At 48.8% G+C, this 22,249-nt stretch overlaps 6 protein-coding genes across 6 annotated transcripts; 2 read left to right on the forward strand and 4 right to left on the reverse strand.

Moving 5' to 3' along the window:
- Positions 1 to 421: 421 nt before the first annotated feature.
- On the forward strand, positions 422 to 1,237 carry ANOM_010250 (S-adenosylmethionine-dependent methyltransferase; the record flags this gene model as incomplete). Its single annotated transcript, XM_015555506.1, has 1 exon — positions 422 to 1,237. The coding sequence occupies one exon, from the start codon at positions 422 to 424 to the stop codon at positions 1,235 to 1,237; it is 816 nt and encodes a 271-aa protein (XP_015402950.1).
- Positions 1,238 to 1,694: 457 nt separating this feature from the next.
- ANOM_010251 (mRNA splicing protein SMD1) lies at positions 1,695 to 2,487 on the reverse strand (the record flags this gene model as incomplete). The annotated part of the gene is made up of 3 exons (XM_015555507.1): positions 1,695 to 2,161; positions 2,265 to 2,314; positions 2,405 to 2,487. Coding segments are annotated over 3 exons (405 nt in total), but the record flags the coding sequence as incomplete, so codon positions are not given.
- A 519-nt stretch (positions 2,488 to 3,006) lies between these two features.
- On the reverse strand, positions 3,007 to 5,885 carry ANOM_010252 (uncharacterized protein; the record flags this gene model as incomplete). The annotated part of the gene is made up of 3 exons (XM_015555508.1): positions 3,007 to 3,489; positions 3,544 to 5,430; positions 5,508 to 5,885. The coding sequence occupies 3 exons, from the start codon at positions 5,883 to 5,885 to the stop codon at positions 3,007 to 3,009; spliced, it is 2,748 nt and encodes a 915-aa protein (XP_015402948.1).
- Positions 5,886 to 6,603: 718 nt separating this feature from the next.
- ANOM_010253 (uncharacterized protein) lies at positions 6,604 to 9,375 on the reverse strand (the record flags this gene model as incomplete). The annotated part of the gene is made up of 1 exon (XM_015555509.1): positions 6,604 to 9,375. One exon carries the CDS (start codon positions 9,373 to 9,375, stop codon positions 6,604 to 6,606), a length of 2,772 nt encoding a protein of 923 aa, XP_015402947.1.
- A 1,046-nt stretch (positions 9,376 to 10,421) lies between these two features.
- ANOM_010254 (uncharacterized protein) lies at positions 10,422 to 11,389 on the reverse strand (the record flags this gene model as incomplete). Its single annotated transcript, XM_015555510.1, has 5 exons — positions 10,422 to 10,764; positions 10,820 to 10,879; positions 10,932 to 11,012; positions 11,077 to 11,305; positions 11,368 to 11,389. 5 exons carry the CDS (start codon positions 11,387 to 11,389, stop codon positions 10,422 to 10,424), a joined length of 735 nt encoding a protein of 244 aa, XP_015402946.1.
- A 9,071-nt stretch (positions 11,390 to 20,460) lies between these two features.
- On the forward strand, positions 20,461 to 21,462 carry ANOM_010255 (class I SAM-dependent methyltransferase; the record flags this gene model as incomplete). Its single annotated transcript, XM_015555511.1, has 4 exons — positions 20,461 to 20,513; positions 20,572 to 20,682; positions 20,737 to 20,987; positions 21,047 to 21,462. The coding sequence occupies 4 exons, from the start codon at positions 20,461 to 20,463 to the stop codon at positions 21,460 to 21,462; spliced, it is 831 nt and encodes a 276-aa protein (XP_015402945.1).
- Between the last annotated feature and the right edge of the window lie 787 nt (positions 21,463 to 22,249).

Genomic DNA, 22,249 nt, shown 5'->3' on the forward strand with positions numbered 1-22,249 from the left:
GGCTTCGCTGAGGCTGGACTTGGAGCCCATGGTCGAGGGCGTGGCCATCAGCAGGCGGGATAGGGCGCGCATCTTGGAGGTTATGTCTAATTGGGGGGGTTTCTGTTGGGTGGGTTGTGTTGTCGAGAGTTGTTGCGATATGGTCGATGATGATGATGGTATTGCCGCGGTTCGGTGGAGGCGGAGAGCGATTGGCCAATTGGAGGTCTGGGATTAGGTTTTTTATCGGGTTATCTGATTGAGACGTTAAACTATCGTGCATTTTATTGATGGTATACTATCATATTGCTACGAAGAGTTGAACAGTGTACGTTGGTATTCTATTGACGGCGGTTTTATATTCATAATTGGGTGCTTGGAGTGATCACTGCCAAGTGGTGTGGTAATATACCAAGGAAATCCTGTCAGGCGATTAAAGAAAATGCTCCCCACTCCGTGCACATCCCACGTCTCCTTCGACACCATCTACGAACCCTCCGAGGATTCCTACCTCTTCCTCGACACCCTTGCCTCGCCGTCCGAATCAGCATGGCTCACGCAGCGCTTCAACACGACCCCCTCGTCCCCAGACCAATCCACCGCCTCGCCCCTCGTCGTTGAGCTTGGAACCGGCTCGGGCGTCGTGCTAGGCTTCGTAGCAGCCAATTCGCAAGTGATCTTCGGACGGCGCGATATCCTCCCTCTAGGGATAGACGTGAATCGGAATGCCTGCATCGCGACCCGTGAAACAGCCAATAAAGCAATCAAAGAACGACAGACCGATAATGAATCGGAAGAGCCCAACGGTCAGAAGACGGTATATCTGTCCTCGGTCATGGCCGATCTAGGGAGCGCCCTTCGCCCAGGAAGTGTGGATGTACTTCTATTCAATCCGCCGTATGTGCCCAGTGAGGAGCTGCCCCGGTTACCCGCCGTCACGGAACAGGATGTCGACGAGGCGGGGATGTCGCGGTCTGCGAAGTTTGAGCGCGACTCGTACTTCTTGTCGCTGATGTATGCTGGGGGAAGAGATGGGATGGAGACGACGGATCGGTTGTTGGAGGAGATTCCGGGGCTGTTGACTCCTGGCCGTGGGGTGGCATATGTGCTGTTCTGTGCGCAGAATCGGCCGCAGGAGGTCAAAGAGAGGATCAGGGCTTGGGGGGATGGATGGCAGGCAGAGACAGTTGGGAACAGTGGTCAGCAGGCTGGGTGGGAGAAGTTGGTTATTGTTCGGATATGGAAGGAAACGTCGTGATCTGATGATGATAGAGTACGGATATATAGACATCAAAAATAGAGCAATAGACTAATGACCGAGATGACTGATTGAGTGATGTTTTACAGGCAGATGGACGTTGTTATCCATCACATATTCTTTCCCAAGGTTTATCAAATTTCTGCGAGATATCGTTTTCAAGTGTCCTATGGCAGGCCATGCCACCGACTTCTTAATATGTTGATCCATGGATCCTCCCACCAACGCATATCAGCTCGCAATGTCCGATGATCTCGCTTCCTCGTTCATGCGTGATAAAATCCACTCTCCCCGCGACAAGAGCCTATCATGCCTTGAGCTTGCACGAGACCCGAGGTATGGCCGTCCGTCAACCGTGCCAAAAACAACCGCATATAACGTTCGATAGTCTCGCTGAGTTCAAGCGTTCCCTCCGCCGCTGATGCATACGACCCGAATCCGACAAGATTATTGAAAAGAAAAAAAAAAGTGAATTAGTACTCTCTTTTTTCCCGCCCCATCGCACAAAGGAATAATAGAAGCTGAACCCTCGAGGTGCAAAAATGAAACCATCGCAGATATCACCCAAAACGAATCAAATCGGAAGAAGAGAAAAACTCCTAGTCATTGTCTATGTTCCCATTTAGAATCCACGTCCACGTCCCCGGCCGCGTCCACGGCCTCTGCCGCGAGGGCCACCACGGCCGCCGCGAGCGCCGCGGTCAGCCTCCTTGCGTGCCTTGTTCTTAGGCTTCGGCTGGTCGTCGACAAGGAGAGTATCCAGTGGCAGACTGTCCGGAAGAATGTAGTAGCGGATCGTCGAGCCTCGAATGTTAATGGTGTCGAGCGAGATAGGGTCGCGGCCCTTGGGGGTCATCTTGACGGTGCGCAGCGAGGTGTTCATCTGCGGGGAGACCGATGTGATTGTGCCATGGAGGATTGTGCCTGGAGCTAAGTGTTAGAAGCAACAAAAAAGAAAAGACATCTGACAGAACGTGTACGAGTGCAATCAGTGGGATTGCCAGAACTGCGGCAGAGGGAGGCTGACCATTCTTCAACTCAATCGTCACCGTCTCATTGGCGCACTTCATCAAAAACCTGAAAGCAAACCATGTCAGTATCAGTTGGCTAGCTTATGGTCGCGAATTGTTTGTGGAAACAGCTCTTCAACAGCTTGGGGCAACATACCGGACGAGCTTCATGGTGATGTGTACGCGCAAAACACCGAAAAATAAGAACAAAGAAAGAGTGCTTGTATTAATGTAAGTATTAATACAGAGTTATTATCTGAACACTGGCAGGCTGGGGCGGGACCAGATGTATCTTCAAGCCTTGCGATTGCTGTCTTGCGGCGGTGATTGCAGAGGTGGTTCGTGCTTAGTCATCCGCCCTCACGTTTCAGTCATAGTGCAGGCATCACTTGCATAGCTTAGTCATATGGTGCATAGAAGTTGAGTTAATAACCTAATGTAGCCTTTATACAAGTTATCCCAGAACTGGAAAGCTTCTATTGATGTGCCTATCAAGCATACACTTCAAAGAAGTATGAGGTGTAGCAGCGGTCATTCTCATGCAATGTTATAACCCGAAACATGTAACATCGCGCCAACCTCAAATAGAAAAACAGGAATATGAACTGTATTCTGCCACAATCCGATCAAATGGTATCTCAAAGGTCGCAAGAAAAAAAAAAAAAAAAAAAAAACAATAATACTGAACAAGTGGAACAAAAACAGTAATCCAATCCAATCACCCAACACCATGCCAGTGGCAATGAGCAAGTTTGCAGGTCATAGAACTCCGTGTCGTGCCTTGAAAATGGAGATCTTATCATCATAAAATAGAATTTCCCGTAGCCGAAAAGCCACGCGCGATTTGCTGCTCTCGAGGTCAGAATCGTATCCATCTGATGAACTGTGGTCGTCTGACGATAGTTCCGAGTTCGACTCCATGGCACTCCCGGCGCCGCCGTCATCCGAATCATCGTCGTCTGTGTCAGACGGTGCCCAGTCATCACTACCTGGGACAAAGCCCTCGCTGTGGCTGTCGTCCGCATCATCGAAGTCGTCTTTCTCACCACGCTTACCCTCGAGGATTTCGTAGCACTTATTGATCATTCCAATATAGCTTATTCCAACTTCGGGGCGAATTGTAACAATATCAAGGATCTGTAAAGCGAGTTCCTTCGGGTCTCGGTGAATAGGGTTAGTTATGTGAGGAATATGCAGAGCACGTAGCTGGGGCATATTGGGGAGCCTCTGGAGAAAGTAATGCTAAAGAGAGTTAGCACGGGATTAGCCACAGAGTATTGATAGAGACAAATTTACCCAATCCTTGGAATGCATCGTCATCGATAGTTCACGCAGACGTGGCATACGGCCGCTAGTAATGAAGGAGATCATTTCCCTGCTGAACATCCATTTACGCCAGCGGTTTGTGCTGATCTCAAGTCCACCAGGTGACCGCTCTGTGCTATCAACTAAGAGATGTTTCAAGCTCGTCCGATGGTTACGGATCACATTTCGATAGATTGCGTCAACATGAACAATAGAGTCGTACATCGGAGCCTCATGCAAAAACAAGGTCTCCAGTGTATTAGGCGCAATGGCATCCTTGATAAAGAGTAGCAGGTATGGGGACACAGCATCTGTGTGGATATGCTTGAGCTTTAGAGAGTACTCCGACCAGGAGTTATTTATCTCTTTATTTTCTGGTGTTGGACTACCGCGCAGTGCAGCGGACGGAGAAAACTGGCGCCGCAGCGCTCTCCAGAGCTTTTCGTGGCCATCACAGCGAAGGATTGTGAGTGTTGTAATTCGGGTCCAGTCCAAAGCATGCATCATGACGGGGATGGATAAACAGACGCGCTCTAGTTCAAAGACCTCCAACTTCAACCTGTCAGACTTAGGGCTTATCGTTGAGGCGGATGCAACAGGCCTGTTGACGCCCAAACCCTTGTTTGATGGTTCTGGTAGATCTCCAAGTTTCGATGGTTGGGTGGGATGTGGCTCCTCGGTCGCTTGGGGAGATGTTGCACAATTGATCCTAGGAGTGCCAGTGGTTTTAGGAGAGTGCTCTAGAGGTACCGTATCCGAGAGTTGTGTAGTCGAATTTCCAGTAGAAGAGCCGTTGCTAGCAATATCCCCAGTTGGCGGAGCCGACCTGTTAGATCCTTGGTGACCATCATGCTGATCCGGTTGCGCCTCTTTCGAGGAAGGCTGATCGGCTGCTAGTTCAAAGGGAAATTGAGTGTGAGGATTACCCAGGAGGATGCCGAGTACACCACCGACTTTAGGCCAGCCGGACACCACAGGGTTGGACGTGTCTTGTTGCACAGGAGACCAGCCTCCTAATGCTTTCAGCCAATTGTACTGGTATACTCTCGAGGCAATTCCGATGCGCAGTTCTTTTAAGCGTTCTCGCGAGCGCTCAATGAGCACAGCCATTTCCTCGAGATATGACGACTCATCTATATCGAGGACGCTTAAACTCTTCAGCGGGGGTAAGATTGACAGGGTAGGATACTCTACATGGGCGTAATTTTGTAGACGCGTTGACCTCGCGGATGTCGAGATAAAAGGAGACGGCATGCCCGGGAGTGTCATGTCTGATGGAGTCCGAACCATACGTATCATGGAGTTATCGTGCCAACGAACCCAAACACGCTCTAGACGGCATTCATGGCCCGGTCGATCTGCTAGAGATGATAGCGCTATCCAAACGTCCCGCAAAACCCCAGTCGGCATATCCCAAATGAAAGACTCTAGGTTTACCATGCGAGCGATAGCCAATGCTACCAAAGTCCCCAGCATTTTGCCCGTTTCTTTCGTCACAGAGTACTCTTGGACACACTCCGGTGGTCCATTTCCCACAGAAAACTTGCGTGTATATTGTGCATAGTGATTCCCTCGACGTATCCTCCGTATGCCGTCTGTATCGAGTCGGGAGCCTTGTTGAACATGCTGGGCGCTACAGCCACAGTGATGACAGGGCGCAATGGGACGGTGGGGTGGGGGAAGCTCGTGGAAAACATCTTCGCCCATTACTAACGTTGCCAGTCCGTATGAAAGAGCATCGACACCTGTAGGATGAACAGACGGTGACATTGGTTCTGGCCATACGATATCAAACCGAGAATACATTTGAGGAATGGCCAAAGCATGCAGACTGAAACATGTCAGAGCTAGCGAGGTCAGGTCGTTGGTATGCGTCACCTATATCGCCAAAGAAAATTACTATAATTAGCAACGGATTGCTTGGGCTGTCCAAAGGGGAGTCGACCCGTGCTTACTTCTTTAATGATTACCTGCAATATATCCATGGGGAGATCAAGCAAATGCAGAGGCCGTCTGGTACCACCCATAGTTTTGTCATCGCATACAGACCTATTTTCTACCGGTTTCACCTCAGATGCTTCAACTTCCTGAGCCTGCAAGTTTTTCGTAGATGGTACTGCTGAGGAGTTACACAGGGTCCCCTGTTGGTCATTCATGGAGTCTAACGCAGGTTGCTTGTACTCCACGACATGCTCTTGTCCCGCCTCGGAAGTCGTACTCGCGCTTGAAAGAAACTCATCGTCGTCGTCTGAGTGCTGAGTTGAATCGGTACTAATTCTAAAACCCGCGTACGCGCTGCTGGCCTCTGCCATATTATTGACAGACGAGGTCATTGCGTACTAGCTGCGCACAGGCACTCGAGATAGCTATAGGACATCACAAGGCCAATATAAGCTAGCCAAGTGGGGTGTAGCAGAGTCAGTACGAAGACCGTGCTCCCTGTGTCGCAATAACTCCTGATTGTTTGATTGTTGAGGTTGCGGCGGAATCTGGCGGGTCAAATCCGGGGTAAACGTAGTAGTAGGTAATAGTAATGAATAGCTGGAGGATGCGGCGGCGGAACCACCAAATGGATCGTGCCACAGAATGATGCCTATCCAATCAAAATCGGTCAAGTGTCGGACATTCAGAAGTACCCCGAATTGTTTCAAAATAGCTTTGGCTAGGAGCACCCGGGTTCCATGAATATTACACAACCTCGTCGTGAGCTGAGCAAGGCTATTGGGTTGCGGAACTTGGAAGGGATGCCGACTCCTTTGTTGGTCAAGTTTGGGGTATTCGTGAGCCTGAGGTCATTTAAAGTCACACTAACAGCGGCACGTTCGCCGCCTTAGGCCGATCAGTCACCTTCCCCACACCGCACGTGCCAGCTGCTTAGTTCTATGATCTCTACGCTGTATCAGCGACAACTATACGGAGCACACTACTATGTCCAAAGCGTTCAGGGAAACAGATATCCGTGTGTATATTGAACAAAAAGAAAATCCCTAGGTATATAACTTCATGATCTTTCCTACATCAGACAACTTTGATAGCTAACAGTGACTTATCCTATTTACTGGAATCAGCGGTGGAAACCACGTCACAAACCCGGCCAACAAAGCCCTCAAGTCCGGAAGGCGAGCCTGAGCCATGTGCAGAAACCAATGCAGTAGATGCTCCTGGCATGAGAAGTATGCGAGACCCAACTTCAACCCATTCAACCGACGTCACGAAACAACATGTAATCTTGACATCCCCAACATCCGAATTGGCCGAAGACCTGATCATATGGTTTAGTTCGGATTGGCTACCTTTATCGCGGTCATTAACATCGCTATCGAAGCTGAAGAACTCAGGTTCTGTTGGCGAAGGAGGTGAAGAGACGACTTCGTCATCCGCAAGTGCCATACAAGTCACTTTTACCGTGGACCGAATGTTGGCAATGTATACGATCGCGTTCCCTCCCAGTAGCAGTGGTGGGGATAGTGAGGAAGCGAATTGACTTGAATCAAAGCTCGCGACAAAGCCCGTGTGGAATAATAGGGACTTGGGAATGGAGTTGGCAGGCGGTGCTGGAAAGCTGGCCAGGATGATTCCTTTCCGAACCCTACCAAGCCGAGGAGGCGGCTCGTCTTGGGAACTGGGGAGGGGCTCCACGCCTACTGTGCCTACTTGGTCTTCGACTAATTTCCGGACGGGTAATCGCAGGTTCCGAACACTGACTACTCGAACACGCTGCCAGTGCGCTTGAGTTGGGTAGGGTATCTTTCCCGGAAAGGATCCTTGGACAAACGAGGTAGAAAAGTCTCCCGATGATGGTCTACTCCGAAAAGGCTCAGACTGAGGCTGGGTGTCTGAGCGTCTCTCTGAACGAACCCTACCTCCATGTTCCGGTAGGGCATTATCAAGAAGGGGCCCGATGACCAGCTCGTCCCCTATTGAAATTGATCCGTAGCGGACCAAGCCACAGAGAACCACACCGTGGTTCTCCTTTGAGGACTGTTCTGCGGACATTGAGTAGACTTTCGATGGAGGAATGGCGAATACCTCATCTACATCGAAAATGTTTGTAGGAAGTGCCGGTGGTGGCAGTGCCTTCGACGGAAAAATGGTCCGTAGTGATGGTCTTGCAGGGATTGGGAGATTTCCCAGCAAAGCATGTAACCTCCCTATTCCCGAGCCATCGACAGCACTTGTAAGGACTATTGGAACGGTGGAAGACCAATTTTCTGTTGTAGCAATCAGCTTCTTGATTTCCACATTATCCTTGGTTCCGACGTGGTGCAGGTCTAGTGATGCCTCAGAATTGCCAGATTGCACAGGAAGCATGGCGGGCTTTTTGCCGGAAAGCTTCAATGCTGACAGAACCTTCGTAAGATTTTGTTTCAGGCTAGCACGAGATGCAAGGTCCATCTTAGTGATCACCACGATTGTAGGGATCTCTAACTTATTGCAGAGGTCGAGGTGCGACAATGCCAAGTTGACATCGTTAGTTTGCTCCCCGGTGTCAGGTTGAGGCTCCTTTGTGGCGTCATCGTCACAATTTGCTGGAATACACAGCAATACATAGTGCGGAGCCCAGCTGATCAGGCCCCGAAGCGTAGACTTCAGATAACGAACTGACCCCGGGAGGTCAGAGACGAATGCTAGACGTCCCTGTGCTGAGGCTGCATGTACATCGTCCCACGCTGCAACATTGCCCGATGAATAATTGACTACATCGAGGGTGTCCTCGGACAGTTCATTGGCGGCGTACCCTATCAGCTCATGTGCAACTGAGCTCGTGATCCCGGAAGAAATTTCGTGCCGATGCTTAAGAAGACCAAGTCTGCTGGTACCTCTTCCATTGTCAAGGACAGATGAGGTCAGTGTGCCCAGAAGCGACGATTTTCCAGCTGTAGTTGGGCCCGTGATGGAAATTCGTATTTGCTCCGTTTTTGAGTGATCGCCCTCCAGCCCTCCTTGTCTGGCCGCTAGTGACGGTGACTTGCCCTCGTAGGAACCATTCTTTGGCGATTCAATTCGGTAATAGTCCCAGTCCGGACTCACAAGAGCCTCAGCAACCCAAAGATCTTCCGCATGAACCTTGGCAACTTCAGCATTTGGTGCACATGCGTCCTCGGTCCATTCGCAGTTCCCAACGATTACCTGGCGAAGAATTTCGACCTTGCAACCAAGGCTACCTGCCATCACCTGTAAATTCAACAGGCTTTCGTCCAGCTCGTCATGAGTGAGTCCGACAAAAGTGCCATCGTCAGCAACCCCGATCTCGTACAGAGCACCCTGACTCTCCTCAAGACCAGGGAGTAAGCGAGCCGGTTTCTGAAGGATTCCAGGTTCCAATGCTGTCTCTGGGAGAACGGGGAGCACAAGATTGGCAACAGTAGAGGAATGGAAAGGCGAAGACTGCTGTAAACGCCACAGAAGTTGAGTGGTCAGTTGTTGCAATCGCTGTTGACGGCTCTGGGTAGAGCGAACTTGAAACTGCTTCGAGGCTGCTTCAGAACTAGAAGACATTGGAACCGAGGTAGACAAAGGCAAGCGGGAGTGATAGGAACCGCCAACGAGATGACCGGTGGACATAGCTGTATAGAGTCTCCTTGCTCGAAGAAGAAGATGCAGCTTGTACTCAGTTGGCCCTTCTTGCGGCTCCGGCTCTAGCTTCGTGATACCGTAGTCAGATAAGACATTGGAGTCTGGGCGATCCAGATTGGTAGCGGAATGATTCCGAGTCACTGTGCGGGCCCCTGTCCCAGCTACCTGTGGGGTGGAGGATCCGGAGGTAGACCACGGAGAAGAGACCCTTGGAGGGTCGGGATCGTAAGTAAAGATAGACGCCATGCTTCGGGCTCCTTAAGACAGTGTATGTCAAAAGCAAGCTGTAGTTGTTTATTGGAACAGCGTGATGAAGCAAGCGGTTGAACAGAAAGTGACTCAGATAGGCACCAGGCTAGGCCGAGGTATGCGAGGGGGTAATAAACAGTGTAAGTGCCAGCACGCTTGGGATACTTTACATAGGTTGTAGAATGCTATTGATAATTGAGTCATTTTGGGGGTACCAGAATATCGACGTTAGAGATGTAATTGTGGGCGCAATTGGCCGGAAGCTAGACAAGTCCTTCCAAAGAGAAGGTCCTGGAAAGTCATACAAACATGGGCAGTTGACACTTAAAAGGACGCCAACGGCATGGTGGAGAGCATACAGTGAGTCACTTGCTGTTCCCTGGCATCCCATCGCCTTGTTGTACTGGATGACATGATCCGGTCAGGTGATGCGTGATGTAAGCATGCGAAGGGCCACGTGGTGGTTACGCGCCTGAGGCATGATGTCAGCATCTGGCGAGGATGTGGTTCCCTGGCCTGCGAATACAGCCCTTTCTCTTCCTTCCGGAGAAAATATAGTACGCATGGATAGAATTTGACTATCAGCATTAGTGCTTAGGCCATGCACTTATCAGAATTGAAATATCAGACGAGATCTTTGAGCGCGTAGATGGTTCGCGCCTATACTTTGGAAGTGTATAGTGTATGCTTAGCCAAAGAAGAAAATATGTACAATATATATCACTATATCAGTCAATTTAGTGCCCCCTTACTCCACCATGTATGTAGATATGAATGCAGAGTTGTCTATATGTCTTTTGTAGACTCGCTAAATCCTTACTCTGAAAGGAATCGAGGATTCGGTCGCTGTTGAAATGTTCCAGGGCCCCCATTCCGCCGAACTCCGCTCCCGTGAGGGTATCGGGGGGGACGAGCTTGTTTCGCTGCAGTCATTTGAAAGTGACTTTGGAAAAGGCAACGTGGTGCTCCGAGTTGAACAGTATTGTTGTAGAAGTAGGTCGTTGGGATTCGATGGAGAATTCACTCCCTCACGGGCGCAGTCATCACTCGCTTGATGTTTCCCTCCCTCCACCTTTACATTTCCCTTGAGAGACATGAATGTTTCGAGCAGTTGTTCGCGTAAATACGGCACCACAGCTGGGGCATTCTGCCTTGGCAACCACGCCTGACTTCTCCCTTTGATGACGGAGTAGGTTGCTAAAAGTTGAAAATTCACGGCCGTTGCATCCGTGGTCCCAGCACTGCGGTTTCGGTCGGAAGCTAATGACGCGGACTTGTTGATCTGCGTCTGAGCCTGCCGGTGCTGTATCGGGAGACGAGTATACTGTTCCTGGTGTCATTATATGTTGTGACTGAGGGCTCACTGCTAAAGAGCTTGGATTTGACCTTGAACTTCAAATGTCAGTGTACAAGTCATAATGATGAGTGTTGGGTGACTGACGATAGCGAAGGAGCCTGAGAATAATAATACTCTTGATGGTTAACTAAGTATGAGGGAGGCCTAGAAGCTAGTCAGTGTCGTGATTTCTTTTTAGATACCCTGGCCACCTTACGATGAAGTGAACGACTGTTCCGCTATTGTTGGTGGGCTGCCTGCAATGTGGCTGCTGGGGAAGGCATATGGAATGGAAGAACTATACAATGCTAAAAGTTAGGAACTTTGGCCTCACGAATAGTGGTTGTAGGGAGATGGCCTACCTTCGGGGATGCTGTCGGCTTTGAAGCAGACCTGGATGTGGCGAGCAAAGATATTGAGGTGCCGGAATTCCCGGCTGATAAAAGCCTTGCGTTGTGGTCTGCGGAGTATGATATCCGACGTGGTATCCAGTCGATGGTGGGAGAGTCTGTGGTTGGGGAAACGGTTGTTGGTCCATAGCCATCGAGGAAGGATGAAGAGGATGTGATGGCCGGCTTTGCCAGCCATAACCTAGATGGAGTTAGTTCTGAATGTCATGGACCTGGGCAGGTGTATCGTTTGGGGTATCGTACTGTGTGTGTTATTATCTGCCATAATTGCCATCAAGTCGGCCTTCAGCTGTGCTTGGATAGGGACCTCAAAGCACGGTGACCTTTGTCATGGAACTTCTTATTAATAAGTGCACTCGGTGCAGATCGAGGCCAACATACAGTGAGTTTTCTATCGGGCACTCCTCTTGGATCTGCTTGGATAGACCAGAGCGCGGTGGATTATTGTACTCTGGCCTTAAACAGTCTGATTCACAACCAAGCAGAGTACCAAAAACGACCGGGGTGGATTCAAACGATGGCGAGGAACTTGAGTTGCTACTAGGTCTGGTTGCTGGATCCTGTCCTTGAGAAATCCCGAAGTCGGAGAGTGCAGCTGGACTCTGTAGACCCCAATACGAGCCCGAGGCACTCGGCGGATTAGTATTCCGCGGCGGTAAAGGCTCAATCCAAGTCGACGGACGAAGTCCGAAAGAAGAAGCGGATGATTCTGAAGAGAAACTCAGAGTCCGCAGTGGAGAGCCAGCCAGGTGTCTGCGATTATGATAAGAAAAGTTAGGCAAGTGATGTGTTTCCAGTGTTATGGAGGACATTTGAGTGGTATAGTACACTGATTTAGCAAGACAGAGGATGGGAATGGTATTGAATTTAGACAAAGTACAATGCTCGAGGGGGAGAGAACAGTAAAAGTCTTGAGACCACATACATATAAGGCTGATGATCATATAGTGGGAGAAGGGGAAAGTGAGGGAGGGAATGGTGAGGGGGATGATCACTGGACCTACAGTATAGAAGATACAAGCGCAGACTGAATCCTTTCGACAACCACGGCGGTAATATCGAGGTCCAACAACTGAACCCTGTTGACAAAAATAATGCAAAATTATACGGAAACCAATGAAGCCATCCCCAGAAATCAGAGCAAAGGCGACTATTTAAACGTCCTAGGGTCAACAAATGGAGAAAAACGGACGAGGGTAAGCGAATAAACAGATTAGTCTGGGGGGAGGACCAAAGATAGTTCGTTCTGATTTAGTACTAAGTCTACAGCTCAGCTTATGGTAAGTCCGGTTTTACTTTAAGGTGATCGTTTATTATCCAATTCGCCTATTTTTTTTCTTTTCTATTTTTGATTTGCCTAGAATTAATTTCTAATACCTTTTAGTTAGCATGATTCACACTGCCACTTGCCTAAGTGAGGCCTGTCAGACTTTGTCCTAAAACGCGAGCCAACGTCGATGATCTTGCCGTTTGACTGACTGGCCGCAGACATTGTGTTTCCTTTTTTTGCCCCTTCTCCCTGAACTTTTTAAAAAGTTCTCTTCTTGGACTTGGAAGAGGAGGGGGAGAAGTTCAGAGCCAGGAAAAAAAATAAAAATAAAAAGGGAAAAAGGTCCACACCAATGGAGTAAGGTTCATTGTTGATGAAATTGCTCTGTCAACTCTTAATTCTTTCCCCCCGTTTTCTTCCTCTGTCATCAAGCGTTCACGACGGGGTCAAAGATCTAACTCGGGATACTCAATCCAGAATAGTTCTGCACAACGATTTCCGACATCCTAAGATAACCATGGAAATGATTCGACTGAACTAAAAAGGCAGGCTATTCGGGAACCGCACCTTCCCGCCTAGCTCCACCCTACCGTGCCTGGGATGCTCCGAATAGAATGATACGTGCTGGGCGGGCAATTGGAAATGTCTACGAATTTTCGATGGACCCAAGGTTACGGCGGATCCTTGGTGAAGCGCATGGTGAGAAACAAGAACAAGCTGCTGGATCCGTCGTAAGGGACCGGGGGAGGTAAGCTCCTGGCCCCGGCATTGGGGAAGCGTAAATTGTTTTTCAGCCCCAAGGAGCTAATGGACGCCATGTAGGGTGCCCGTTTTTTCCCTGTCTCTCTTTGGCCGGCTATTGCTTATTGAATTGGGGGCCAGGGTGGTTAGCATGTACCCGATTCGTACTTTGGAACTAAGCGTCTAACTTAGGGCGGGTACCGGACCAGGAGGAAACGGCGCCGGCTGGCATACGTGGAGCCAGGTTCTGGGCTTAGGATCGTCATGATAGGGAGACGGGTGCTTGAGATCAGGACCCAGGACCACATGGCGATAAGCAGTCATGGGTGGTTCAGGTTGGGGAGGGACCCTTCCCTGAGGTAATTAGCATTAACGGGTGCATGGGCTCACTCCATATCTAGCGTTCTAACTATGGCACAATCCATTAACGTCCCTGGAATGGAGACCCATTTCTCAACCTACCAAGAAGTCAACGTACCCGCTCATGGCTGCGTGATGGTGAGAAATTATACACCGTACGTAGACGACTTTTGGAAAGGAAAGGAAAATAATTGTCGGTCGCTTTTCTCTCGCGTTCGTTTGGCCCCCACCGACTTAGGCGTCGCCAGCCACAATTGGGGGATCCGCATTTTTTCGATCAAGACAATTCGTATTATTATATTACTTTTTGCTATTAGGGGATTCACCCCGACCATTAGTGAAAAACCATACAAAATACCAGACAAATACGAAGATGACAAAAGAAAAACGGACAACCATGGAAAAATTCAGGGAAAAAAAAGTTAGGGATGAAAAACACTAAAAAGCAAAAAAGAGAAACAAAATCAACCCATTTTCTAGGTTCTGGATTGTTCTTCCACACTTGCACTCATGGTTGGTCCCCACCCCATTCTATTCAATTATCAACCAAAATACTGACTTGAACCGAACTTGTAACAAATTAAAAAGAAGAGGAGAAAAAAAAAACCCCCCCCATCCAGGCCAAGACATCTCCGTAGATAACAAACCGGACCATGGCGGACACCTTTCGATGCAAGCTTGAGAACCTTGTTGTTGGAAGGCATCCAACCAGTCTGTTGGGAGCGAATACGGTTATTTTTTTTTTTTTTTTTTTCAACTATATTATGATTCTATCACATGGCTCGGCGCACCAACGCCAACACTGAAACACTGGCGGGAAATACTCGATCGAAGCGCCTCGGCGATGAAGGTCAGGCAAACGGATATGACACGTTGTTTTTACCATTCTACCACGAATCAGAGCAGATGGTGTGGTTGGTGACGTCCACGGTAAGGATCGGCCAGGATCAAGAACCTTCATGTTCGATAACCGCTCGGCCGGAACGCGCTCGCATGGAAAGCGTATCGAATACATCATCCTCGTCGGCTTGGTGTCCAGGTCTGCGCGTGGCCGTCCCTATCGGCGCCAGTGATCGACCACTGAGGGCGGGTTTAGACTTGCGCTTAGACATAAGTCAAAAAGGAAAATAGATTAATCGACCAAGTTAACGGATGGTCAGGCCGATACTATTACGAAGTATGTGTCACTTGATCCAAAACCCCATCTCGGAGGCATATCAGTCAGTTTCCTCCGTCCTCTGCCTCTCCTACGGCTTCGCTTCTATTCCCCACAGAGGCAGTGATTGGTCCATCGCAATTAAATGCTGGGGCCGTTTCTCGGCGAACGCCAACCGACGCGCCTTTCACTTGGGAAAAACAATTCCATGAACTCTGATTTGGGAAACTGGGCATTTTCCACGAGGTAACGCCGACATCGCACGCGATTCTGGCCCCTGATGGAGAAATTGCTAGACGGGATTTGCAAGGTAGGTAACATCACGACTCCACCGCCTCATCAATTCCACATCTTAATATCTTCGGATATACCCTCTGGCTCCTATCGATGGGTATATATCAATGACAGAGTTTGGGCCGAGTGTCTCAACCCGAGACCTCTTTCTTCAGGATCAGACGATCGACTGGTCTCCACGTGCGGTGGCACTTTTATCGATCCTGCTAGGCTTTCTCCAACGACTCCGTAGTTCGGGATCCCATCTGGCCAGTGGGTATTCTACATGGGCTCCCAGTAAGCTGGGGTCTTCGATGGACCGGGATTAGAGAATCTTTAATTAACCACCCTGCACTTCCGATAGCGCGATAAGACAGCGCCAGCTTTCAAGGCAAAGCCTAACGGGTACCTGTCCCTTGTCCAACGTCGTACAGGGCCATGCAAGCCGCAAGCGATGCACGCACGTACCGCCCGCGAACAACGGTCGGTAGTCAGCCAGACTCAACACAACCCTTTACAAATATATATATATATATATAAAAGGGAGACTCGATATACGGAGTACATACGGAGTACATTGATTGGAATAGCACTAATCATGTTTCACCCCTAACCATGGTCCCGACAATTTGGTCGCGAACCCCCTCTTGTCCACAGCGCGTCCCATGGTCCCATGCTTCGGGTCCGGGAAGCAACACATCTGCTCTTCTTCATGAGCCCACACAATTCCCAGTTCAACCCTCAAGAAAGACATTCGGTCTCCGATTGAGTCGTAGAACCTTACCGGATCCGGTATATGATCTGCCAGACCGTTGAAGATCGATGGACGGGTTCCAGCAACTATGCTGGAACCGGGAATAGTCCAGCCCACCGGCGAAAGGCATCAAACAATGGTTTGCTACACTAAAAATGGTTCGGTATGAATTAAGTAGTATTATTTTTCGCTCTCCTTTCTTTGCCTGCGGAAACTTCCGCCCGCCCCAACTACCTAAGTCAGTACTACCTACCGATTAGGACTGACGGTGATGAATTAGGCAGAGATGCCTCTCCAGATAGAGAAAGGCCCAATCAGGTCGATTGGGTTTTCACGTTGAAGACAAGGTGTCATCCACGTGGGATTCCCATTTCGGTACCCCTGCATCTTCCCGGTCCACTTCTGGTACGTCATGTGCCAGGACTTACCAGGCTAGGTAAATGGTTTTACCTTCCATTCTTATTAAGTGGGTTCCAAAATTCTTGACGATACTAGCACTAAGTATTAGTAGTAGTCTCGCTTAGTAGGTAACCTCCATATTGACATAGTTCGGACTACGTACCCCATGTCTAGGAACTGCGGTTTCATCTACGGAGAAAATGTGTCAGCGGACACGGAAGATAAATTAACTGCGTGCTATTGTAGCCTCTCGTTGACCGCTATTTGTGGCTAAGTCCAGGAAAGCAATGACAAATCATAGAACCAGAGCCGACAATGGGACGATCAATCCGGAATAGTAAGGAAAAAATTAAAATTAGAAGGAACAGGCACAGAAAATCCTTCACAACGCTGCCAATGACAGAAAATATCCCGAAGGAATGAGAGTAAGTCACTACTAATACCTACGACCTACTATAATCGTTGGAGCCGGGCAATCCAGTCGATCTTGGGCCTGGCATATTAGCATTATATATCATTACTACGTAGTTATAGTGTGATTGATTATAGATTGATTGCCAATGGTACTTAGTTGGCCTCTTGCGGGTCTTTCCGGCTATAAACGGAGTCTGTAGATCCTCTTGTTCTGCAGAAAGGATGAAGAAGACAGATTTTGATAAGCAATCTTTAGTAACTTCCTCTGCTTAATTAAACCCGAGACAAATATCTAGAAATATATGCCATTCTAGATGGTGTGATCCCACCCCTGTGAACGCGATGCTGTGTAGGCATCCACGATTCAATCAATTGGCAATTGATGAATACAAAATAAACACCGGATAAGGCCCCGGTAGATGCATGACTGTCGGGCAATTCTGTCGGTCCGAAACCACACTTTATAGGGATTAGTGTCTATAGTGTGAATATTGAGTTTAGGAGGATTGCCTCTCCCGTTCAACGGTTCTTCTCTCTTCTTGGAGTCATTTGGTGAACCAAGGATTGATATCAAATGAAGCCCGAGAAGCTCGTATGTATTCCCAAGAGAAACCAGAAAAGTGAAGAGAAAAAAAAAGAATACTAGGATAGAGGGGCCTTTGACGAAGGGTATATCTCCGTATCTTTACCATCCTACACCGGTTAACTGTGGAAACCGGCCGAAGAAACTCTTGGTATCTTTTGAGAATGCTTATAGTTTTCGTAGACCGGAGGAGATAATCTCTCTAATCCGGTGCATGCAGTCGAGCCGATATACCTGATCTCATCTGGAGAAGTACCATCTAGGCTAAGCAAACGAGGATCTCACAGAAAGGCAACACGGCACGTTTATTGAATAGAGACTAGAAGTCACCGGTATCGACACAAGTCACTAAGGTCCTGTGAAAGGACCCCTGCGGGTACGTCGTCAGGCGACCTCCCTAGGTAGTTCTAGTGAATCAAAACTCTTTGTTCTCCTGCTACATTTACAATCCTGTATTATAATATGACCAAGTACTATTCGGACCCTGATCCTCATCCCACACAGGACATGGCATACGCAGCGCTGTGTGCTATCATGCCTCGACTTCGAGTCAGGTAGTATCTGAGCGAAATCCTCAGGGATGCGAGTCTTTCAGGCCCTGTGCGCTGTGACATACAGCGACAAAAGAAAGATATTGGCTGAGACAGGCGCACATGCCACGGGGGTATATCATTTCACGTAAATAGCCAGCTTCGCTCTGCGATACCAGTACCGGTTGATCTTGATTATAATGCGTCAGATCTAGCCACGGCGGACAGGATTTTGTCGATTGCATCACGGCAAACAATTGGGAGGTAGCCAGGTATGGCCCCCCTATTAGTAGTTCGATTGGCTAGGCCCTAACACACGTTTATCGGACAAATAGGTTGCTTTGGCAATTGTATATGACAGTGTCAAAGGGAGATCCAAGAGATAGCTATCAATATGGAAACATCCGAAAGATATATCTACCAATAGGTTTGGCCTGTTGTTATAGAGCTGAACGGAATCAAGCCACATGAGCTGATACAAAAAAAAGGGGAGCTGAGCTGAAAGCACAAGTGGAATGACGGAATCAAAGGATTCGGACCAACAGAAAATCGCAACTTGGTTTCCTCAGGAAGACGCCTACAGCCCTATTGAATATCGTATTATCTCGCTATTAACACATCACTTAGCACGTGATTTGGATATTGATTAAAGTCAATATGGTCAGCTAGAAGCCAAATGTCTGGAATAAAGAAAAGAAAACGATGCGTGGCAGAGGAGAATTCTGTCTCCTGGGAAGCAAACCAGCCTTACTTTGAGCCTGTGACTCGCCGCCGTTATCTTCACGGAATTGGGCGCCAAGTTTCAGGCGCTGAAGCCTGGAAGCGAACTTAGGGCTATAACCATAAATAGCTTGAAACCGCCAACCTTTCTATGAGAGCTTTGAAGGCATGGCTCTCGTCGTAGAAAAAAAAGAGCGAGCCTAATAAGCTTATAGAGCCTGCTGAGCGCCCCTGTGTAAGCCCTCGCTGATCCACGAACTATCTATATATGGTGTCCCGCAGCTAGCAGAACGGGTGGAGGCGGAGCTATACGATCATCTGTATGGCCTGTATCGACTGGAGACCGAAAGCCAGACATCAAACTATGTCATTTGGCGGGGGCTGGGTGCAACCAGGATATTCTTGCTGCTACTCTTCACCTAGGGGTTGTCGCAACTTGAGGTCCCGGTGGTATTTGGACCTAACACACACATACTATCTAACAGCAAATCATTGAGGGTTCGAGGCGGCCGCGTCAGTGTGATGGCGCCAACTGATGCCGTCATCGTGCTCTTCAACTAAAGAAGCAAGGCCGCCGTTGAAAGACATAGAGGTTCACTAGAGGGCATAACTTTTGCCAGATTGGGTCCGATGATAATGAACTCAAGAGTTAATTGTAAATGCCATTAAGAAAGGACATCCATGGTTCACCAATGACTATATCACTGGAAAACGAGATTTTTCCTCTGGTAATTAGCCGCTTACGCTATCATGCTCGGATCAGTCTTGCGAAGGAGGGATATATGCCTGTCTAGCCGCTAAAGTCTGTCTCTGTATTATTCTGGTTTACTATATATTGTTGAAGGCTTAAATCGCTCGATTCCCCTCATCCCTACGCTTGATCCTCCGCTTGGAGAGATAAGGTGAAATCGCCTCTATCGCTATATTTTCGTTCTAGGAAACACGTCAACGCGTCAATATACCTTCTAAGTGGAATATTAGTAAAAGGTATATAGAGGGCTTGGCCAGCTCCCTAGAATACACAGTCACAGAGTAGGGCTTCTGAATCCTTTGGTTTAAGCCTACATAGTATAGAATAGTCTATACTCTATAATACAAGACTACTGTTATTTAACATAAGAAAAGGATGTAGAGAGGATAAACTCAAGAAGTCTGCTGAAAGAGGCCTTGCCAGACTACTACCTACTCTCAAAACATTGAGCTGGGGTTAGATCTACTTCTTTGTCATAGTAGTTGACAGAAGCACCTCACGCTGAGAAGGCTGTCGTGGAGCGGAAAACACTGTGAGAGCGATAACGCAGCTCATGTAGTTTGTGTCTAGGTATAAGTTGAATACAAAAGCTTTCACAACCCCTCAGACTAATGGCAATCGTCCGGCTTGCAAGGACGTCGACATGGATTAGAACGGGTTGACCTGGATATACGGCCAGCACATCAGAGAACAAGGGATATTCAAGTAGCATAGCACTCAGTCTTACTCCTCCTTTCACATATCTATACGCTATATCGGATATGCCTGGTAAGAACCAAGTCAGCTTACGACACGTGTACATTCCCGTTTAAAGAAAGCTGGTATTCGGCTTTAAAATTCTGCGGATGTCTCTTATTGTATAGAACTGGCTACTGTAGGGTCTATAGCCGCGCTGGCCAGACTAGCACATAATTACGATTCCAATCACAGTGGGGCTCATTCCTGGCCTGGTTTCCCCCTCCTTCCCCTTATGAACATAGGCATTAAGACTGTAACGTTATGAATCACGCTATAGCAGACCAACAGTCGGTCCGGGCGACTTAGTGGATGAGCGGTTGCTTATCCCCGTTAGGACCCCTGTCGGCACCACCTGGCAACCTTGTCATATCCACTAATGGGTTTCAAAGGATTGTTTACTAGACAACTCCACGCTAAAGGTAGTGCTGACTCTGACTCATGTAGAGCGAGTTATTTATGCAAGTGAGGGTTAGTGGAAGTTGTACCTCTTTGCTCAGTGGCCCAGTGGGAAACAAAGAAACTTCATTTTTGGTTCACCTTTCCAACTAACCACAACATTTAAGCTGGCTTTCTGCCTCAATTCATGTTCCTTCACCCCTTTAGAGTCTGCCATATCTAATCCGAAGAGATAATATAATGCGTGTAAGATGGCCTCATCTCCGGAATACGTTTTCTCCCGGGATTACCTGGACAACAACCGGTAAGTCCATCGAGGAGCAAGGGAACTCAGTCCACATACTAAGCACTAGCACCAACAGGATCAACCTGCAACACTATTTGGTAGTTCAATTGTTTGGATATCGCATCCACCCCTCCATTCCAACCCAGAGCCCGGATCTGCGGATTGCCGATGTTGGCACAGGCACCGGGTAAGCCAATGAAATGGACGTTCGTTCCCTTCAGGGCCAATCTAAAAGTAGCAGTATATGGCTCACGGACCTGGCTGGCGAGCTGCCTAAGTCGGCTCGTCTAGATGCCCTGGATATCTCGTTTGCTGCTGCCCCTCTACCGGAGATGCTCCCACCCAACGTGAGTTTGCACCAATGGGACGTCAAGACTGACGTGCCGGAGCATCTGATGGGCGTCTATGATGTGGTCCATCTTCGCTTTTTTGCCTTTGTGATCCAGGAACACGAGTTGGATATGATACTGGAAAGACTCCTCAAACTCCTAAGTTAGTGTTCCCTCTACTCTACAGAGCGATTGAAGGACGGCCTTACTGAACTGCTACAGAGCCTGGGGGATATATCCAATGGACCGACATTGATATCAGCTCCCTCCGACTGGAAAAGATCCGGCCGGATATTCAGGCCGACGCGCAGGTCAAGTTGATGAACCAGTTCAAAGGGAACGATAACCGGCTGGACTCAGCCTGGGTCCCCACCCTGGCCAAGCGCCTTGCCAACAAAGGACTGATTGATATCGTAACCGATGCGCGAGAGGCGCCACCACACTTAGCTTTGGCGCTACACGAGGTGGGATTACTGGCAACCGAGGTCCTCACACGGAACAAGGCAAGCAGTGGTACCGAGGAAGTAGCGAGAGCGATGAAGCAGACGCTGGCTCAAGCTGCAAAGGAGACTCGAGATGGATCGTATTTAGCCTTTACTAGATACACCGTGGTGGCGCGCAAGAAGGATCCTGCGTGAATTCCTTCTGTTTTCCTAAAGAAAGCTGTGTCGACGAGCGCGGCCATTGGGATTCCAAAGTCAAGCCTCGCCTAAATGCCCCATTTAATCGTTCATGACTGTGTTAATAGTACATGATCCTTGTTCTTGTCGGGTGTATACATCGTACATATATAGGTACATATATAGATACCTCAGTCAGTCCATGTCACTCAAGCATCCACAAGATATAGCAAAACAGAAAGAAAAGCAGAAGAAATCAAACCCACCCCCCCTCCACCCCCTTCCTAACAGCATCCTCCCTCTTCCTCCTGACCTCCTCATCCTCCTCATCCTCCCCCTCAAATGGCCCGACCCAGGCCCACGCCCCAAAATCCCCCTCCACAGGCCCACGTTCCTCATCTACCCACTCCTCAAACCCCATATTCCCAATATCCAAATTACAGAACATACCCCACGCCCTCGCCCACGGAATCCGGCACATCCGATATCCGTCACCATTTCTCTCCCAATCTTCCTCCTCCCGAACCTCCGGAGCCACATACTCAGCCAACAAACAAGTCTCCATCTCCAGACCCTTCTGGTCAATGACTAGCCAATTCGAGGCCGACAGCCCCGCATCCCTGAATAGGTCCTGGGTGGTCGGATCGTCGAGGTAAGCATAGATCTCGTGGGGGGATTTGGATGCGAAGGCGTGGTGGTGGCTGTTAGGGTGGGTTCTTCTGACATGGGGAGTGGAGGGATGGAGGGCGTCGTTTGGGTGGGTGGGGGGTTGGTGAGGATGAGGGTCCATTGCGGGGGACAGTTG

Source organism: Aspergillus nomiae, assembly GCF_001204775.2.
Source record: "Aspergillus nomiae NRRL 13137 chromosome Unknown contig00386, whole genome shotgun sequence".
Classification (NCBI taxonomy): domain Eukaryota; kingdom Fungi; phylum Ascomycota; class Eurotiomycetes; order Eurotiales; family Aspergillaceae; genus Aspergillus; species Aspergillus nomiae.